Source organism: Grammomys surdaster, unplaced genomic scaffold (genome assembly GCF_004785775.1).
Source record: "Grammomys surdaster isolate TR1022 unplaced genomic scaffold, NIH_TR_1.0 806, whole genome shotgun sequence".
Taxonomy (NCBI): Eukaryota; Metazoa; Chordata; class Mammalia; order Rodentia; family Muridae; genus Grammomys; species Grammomys surdaster.
In genome coordinates this window covers 52,660-58,732 of record NW_021605225.1, presented here as the reverse complement: position 1 = coordinate 58,732, position 6,073 = coordinate 52,660, and the positions used below count along the sequence as shown (strand labels likewise).

The following is a 6,073-nucleotide window of genomic DNA, read 5'->3' as shown; positions in this document are numbered from 1 at the left end:
CCCTCCCTCTCTAATTGTAGTTTAAATTGTTAATCCACACCCCCAATTGCCTGTAGGAAATGACTAGGTAAAACACCTACACTTCTACTAAACATCATGAAATGGGATAATCATAAAGTTTCATGGAAGATTTTTTTTTTTCCTTCAAGACAGGGTTTCTCTGTGTAGTCCTGGCTGTCCTGGAACTCACTCTGTAGACCAGGCTGGCCTCAAACTCAGAAATCCGCCTGCCTCTGCCTCCCAAGTGCTGGGATTAAAGGCGTGCGCCACCACCGCCGGGCTTTCATGGAAGATTTAATCATTATATTATCCATGTAGCAATCTGTCTGTAGTTAACGCGTAGATGGAACCTATCAAGAGGATGTGCATTTCAAATGAAACTGGAATTGACTCTCTTTGTAATTGTGGGAACCACTCTTAAACCTGATGTGTACACTTTGCAGGCCCCTGAGCTTCTCTGTGACTCTGTATGGTGATGAATAATGTTGGCGCACGGAGGCATAGGCAGTAACTTCCAGGGCCTTCCTCTCACGTGCTTCCGTCCTGCTTGGTCTACCTTCCTTGACACACGACTGCTGTCACTCTGAGTGAGGTACTGGGCAGGAGTGCCTGCAGTGTCTTTACATTGGCGCTGCTTGGCAAGTCAGCTTGTGAATCTGGTCCAGACTGCAGACATGGGAGGGTGCCCTCTGCTGACCCCGCCTCCACTCCAGCTGCCCTGGCTCTCACCTTATCTCAGGGCAAAGGCATGCGCCGATTGAGCAGAGCATTAAGTCATGATCGTTATCAGAACTGAAGGAGAAGGACAGCAGGGGGAGGAGAGGAGGCGATCTTGTACTTTATTTCCTGTCATCTGGACTGCATGAAGTCACGCACAGGGTGTTCCCACAGCCACGTACATCATGGCTCCTCTCCTCTGTGCACTCTTGTTGATTAAATATGTAAGCGAGTGGATAGTTTTTGTGCTTGTTATTGTATATGTATCTTGTACAGTGTTTTTTTGAGCACACTTCCAAATTGTCTCTTTCTAGTCTCCTTCTTTTTCCTATCAGGGATCAGACCACACGTCTAGATTGCTGTGTCTCCTGGAGAGAGCAGTAGCCCACTTTACTGCACCAAGCAAAATCTTTAAAAACCCACACATGTGTATGTTGTTTAGTGAATTCTTCAAATCCTTTTCAAAGTAGAATTAAGTTTGTTAGGATAGGTCACAATTTGAGTACTTGAATTTGAACTACTGTTTAGGGCACAGAGTATGGCTTATTATTTTTGCATTCCTAGATTTTCCACTGATCTATGTAGTAATAAAAAGTCACCAGTTAAGAACATATGAGACTACATATTGCATGGGAAAATCCTGGAAATTTGATTGTATTAGAATATTTGCTTTTAATAAAGAGAACAAAACAAAAATTATTAAACACGACCTGTACTTCTAAAACTTTGAGTAAATAATTTATGATAGCTGGGTGGTGGTGGAACATGCCTTCAATCCCAGCACTCAGGAGGCAGAGGCAGGCAGAGCTATGAGTTCAAGGCCAGCTCGGTCTACAGAGCTAGTTCCAGGACAGCCAGGACTACATAGAGAAACCTTGTCTTGGAAAAACAAAACAACACAAAAAGAATTTACTATTTTGAGAAAGTTTTCAGTACCTGAATCAGATTGGAATATCTGTTTTGAGATTCTATTTTATTAATTACTGGTGAGAACTTAACCCTGTTATTAATAATATTTGACATTTTTTGTTTTATGGCTTTTGCATCTGGAATACCTCCTTCTAATTTGTCTGAATGAGAAAACAGTTTATATCTTTTGAAATATTTATGTGTGTGAGTGTGAGTGTATGTGTGAGTGTGTGTGTGTGTGTGCAGGCATGTCCACATGTGCAGGTTAGAGGATAACTCTTCAGAATCATTTTTCTTGTGCCTGATTGTGGTAGGTGGGGATTGAACTCAGGATAACTCAGAAGTGAGTGACTCTACTCACTGACTCATCTCACTGGTCCAGATTGTGTTATACACTACATGCTAAAGTGTACTTTTATAACCTTTACTTTAAAGTACAAATCAGTCAATACGAGTAGAAACTTCGTTGTTAGGATTTTGTAGGAGAATAAGATGTAGGTTTTTCACATCAGTTGGGATGGATCCAGCAGCCATAGCTGACAGATCTCCTTTGTCTTATGCATGCATTTGAGGAAGTCTGTGTTGATCGGAACAGAAGACAGTCCACTGGGTGGTAGGTGTTGGGATAGCTCAGGGCAGTCGTTTATTTCTTCCTCCCTATACAAATGTCTCTGTTCTCATCAACCAACTAAGTTAGTTCCTGGGATAGTTTTGGGAAATTAGTTTCATTTTGGTTTTGTTTGTTTGTTTTTGTTTTGTTTGAGACAGTCTCTCTACTGTCCTTAATTAGTTTCATTTTGGTTTTGTTTGTTTGTTTTTGTTTTGTTTGAGACAGTCTCTCTACTGTCCTGGCTGTCCTGGAATTTGTTTGAAACCAAGCTGGCTTTGAACACACAGGAATCCTCTGCCTTTGCCCAGCTTTTTGGTTTATTTTTAAGATCACCATAAAAAAAACACCCAACAACAAAAACAATTGTATCTGTAGGTGCTGGTTGATTGCCCAGGGGATCCAACAACAAGCTTGATGCCAGATAGACCCTAGACCTCAAAATGCTAGTTCCTGTCTGTGCACTTGGATGGAAAAGGGCTTGTTCCCACGTTCCATTGGTACTTATTGGAAATAAATAAACTCTTGCTTAATGGAGCTGCTGTATGACCATCTATTAAGAGTTCTGTTTTTTAATCATACAATTAAATCAAAATCTGAAGTTGGGATAGATGACTCCCTGGTATGAATTACACTGAAAACTCACATCAGCATATGGCTGAAATCCTAGCACTTGAGAAGCCGAGGCACGAGGCCTGAGAATTTGAGACCAGGTTGAGCTACATAGTAAGTTTGAGACTATTCTGGCTCATGTGAAACCTTACCTGAAAACAAACAACAACAAAGCAGAAAGTTAAGAATATTTAGAGACTTAATATAGAACTTAATATCTTCAATGATATCACTGGTAAGAGTTCTTTAGGCCAGTCGATCATACGGGGGAGCTATTTTAGAACAACAAAACTACATCTCTTATCTTTTAACATACCTTTTACTCCAACGCCAATAAAGTTTAGAAATGGGTCCAGAGACTCAAATCTGAATTAGAACCACACATGGGAAACAGGTATATAAGATCTGTAAGATCCAGCTTCAGCTGGCCACTAGGGATATGACAGTCTCCAAGGAGATACATACTTTAAGCCACAAGAGGGTAGGTTTATGGATCCTGTTGACTTAGGGCAGTTTCAAAGCTGCTTTGGAACAAGCTGAGATTTCTGGATATCTTTGTACATCAGTTTAGCTTTCTTCAGGGGATAGCCTGGCTCTAATTCAAACCATGAATTTTGGATGTGATTTGCTTCACTGAAGTTGACCTTTGGTGAGGGCCATTTTTTTAGGGCAAGAAGGTTCAAGCTGTGTACTTAAGCCAACTGACTTCTCATTCAGCTTTTTAATTTTTAACTCTTTTCTCTTTTACCTGATACAGGTTGGCAAGGTGGTGGTTAGTTTTGATCAAAAATGGCTGGTTCACTCCTGGATGGTCCACGTCATGAGCGGCTGCAGCCAGTAGTCCAAGCATGATGTCCAGAGGTGTGAGGAAGCTTGCCAACTGTTAAAGAATAAAATCCGGTGATTGATTGTTATCTGCCGCTAGAAGGACATTTGATGTGTCTAAAGCAAACAGAGTGAGATATTGTTCAGGACTGTTAACCAAGCCTCTGCCCTCTGTGGCAGGCACTCGGGGCTGCAGTAAAAGGGGTGAGGAAAGTGACCGGGCAAACAAAACTGGTGTTCTCCTCGATCCTGCTAACAAGGCTTGCTATTGCAATGGCATAGCCTGTGGGCAGTACTGATGACTGGTGGGCAGGAGGAGCAGAGTAACCAGCCTTACTCAGAGAAAGTAAGTTGCAAATGAAGAAACAAAGGAATAAACAGACTTAAAGAATCATTCATTTATGTGTCTTTGTTTAAAACATTCATTTAAAAAATATTACTATTCTCTTTCTCCACCCTACCCCCGTGTGTGTGTGTGTGCACGCATGTATGTGTGTGTGTAGAGACCTGTGAATTCCATGGCATGTGTGTGGCCTTCTGCTTTAGGATCTGTGAACCTAACTTAGGTTGTCAGGCTTCTGTGACAAGAGCTTTTACCTACTGAGTATCTAACCTGCCTGCCCTTAATCCTGTTTTAAAAGCCTGTATTAGGGATTGTACTAGGGCCTCACATGCTTGTCACACACACTACCACTGGATTTAGCCCCCATTCCTGGTGCATTTTAACTAATATATATCTTTGCCACTTCTTTGAAAGAAGTAGATTGAATGGCAAAATTTGCATACTTTCTCACTGTGGAATAGAGGGTCGGAGAATGTATGAGAATCTAAATTTTGGCCAACCAGGAAAACGAACATGAAAATGGGAAGTCTGGTTTAAAAGGTAGAAGCATATGATGTAATTTGTATACTATTTGGAGACTGAAAAGTCTTTGTTTTACAGGGGTGCAGCATCCTTCTAGCTACATCCTGGGATGCCTTTGTTCTTAGCGGCTTATGTTGAAGCATCTATGTATTTAATGAATTACTAAAATTGATACAGCTAAGAAGATTCTTGGATTTGGATGTTTTTTTTTTAAACCTTCAAGAAAATTCCTACTGTATATTATACCAAAACCCTAATTGTTTTTACTAGTGAGGAACTGCCCGGATTGTAACAACCATTCATCGCCTCGATTGTAACAACCATTCATCACGTCAATTGTAACGACTGTCGCCTCGATTGTAACAACAGCCACTGTATTACACTATCATTATGTCTTCATTCTCTGACTTCGGTTTGGTCCATTGCATCAGAGCGTATTTGCTAAGAGGTGTTGGACATTCACAGATTTTCCTGGCTTCTGAATCAAGATTTTCCATTGGCTAAGTAGAAATTGGACTTGAGACTGGAGCTTCTGATCCCATTTATTGATCAAAAATTGAAAGCTGGGAAGCCTTTTCCAGTTGAGCTCAGTGCTGGCAGTGTTTGTGGTAAAAGTCCATGGCAAAGTGCTGGTCTTTGGGACCACTGAGGACACACACACACACACACACACACACACACACACACACACACACACACGGGGTAGGGTGGGATGGGTGGGATTTTTTTTCTGGCCTCCTGCAGCCCTGAAAACAATCAATAAACTATGGATGGAAATCTGTAAAAATTCATATCTCTTCTCATGGATGTGGTAAGATTTTCAGAGCCAAAAAGGTTAGTATAAATACTTTTCATTCATATTGTGAAGGATTCCTAACATTGGCTACTCTGGTGCTTAGCAATATGCTGACTTGGCATCTCCAGATGGCTGAGGAGGCAACCAGGTCTTGCTTTACCTTTGGCTCCTTCAGGTAACAGTGCATGGCCTGGGTGACGTCAGCTGCATGAACAGCATTGTGGTATGGGTTGTGACCGTGGTAATCTTCCTGAACCATAACTAGGAGAAAATAGAAAGCTTAGTCAGCTAAGATCAAAGTAAGAATGACATAGCAGATAAGACTAATTTGAGGTGGTTCTTGCTTAAAAGTATCAGAGCTTCTAAAGTACACAGCCTGAGGAATCCTTAAAAAAAAAAAAAAAAGGTGGTTTGCAAGCCTTGCCCTTGGCTGTTTGTAATGGGGAGGAAGGGGAGAGAAAGGCCAGGAGGATTTGTGCCGCTTGCAGGGTTTCTCACCTCTTCCATACATGACCCCTTCCTGGCGTCTCATGAAGGGCCTCTCTTATTCACAGGAAAAATAAATATGGAGGGAAAAGGACGACTTTATTTCGCACCATCTTTCAGTTATCTCTCTGTTGCCGTTTATTAACAATGTGCTGTAGGAGATGCTTTCTTTTAGAGTCCTTGTGTTTTGGATTCCTGCTGTCCAGTGATTGGATTACCACTTGAATAACAAACAGTCATCCAAACATATCTAGGC

The 6,073-nt window shown here is 41.4% G+C and overlaps 1 protein-coding gene across 1 annotated transcript in view; it reads right to left on the bottom strand.

Annotated features, from left to right (window-relative positions):
- Window positions 1-6,073, bottom strand: part of Pde7b (phosphodiesterase 7B) — a 60,645-nt gene that overhangs the window by 28,588 nt on the left and 25,984 nt on the right. The window contains exons 5-6 of the mRNA XM_028782608.1: window positions 5,492-5,592; window positions 3,594-3,725 (exon numbers count right to left, since the gene is read on the bottom strand). Of these exons, the coding sequence (XP_028638441.1) occupies window positions 3,594-3,725; window positions 5,492-5,592 (233 nt within the window). The remainder of the gene's footprint in view (window positions 1-3,593; window positions 3,726-5,491; window positions 5,593-6,073) is intronic.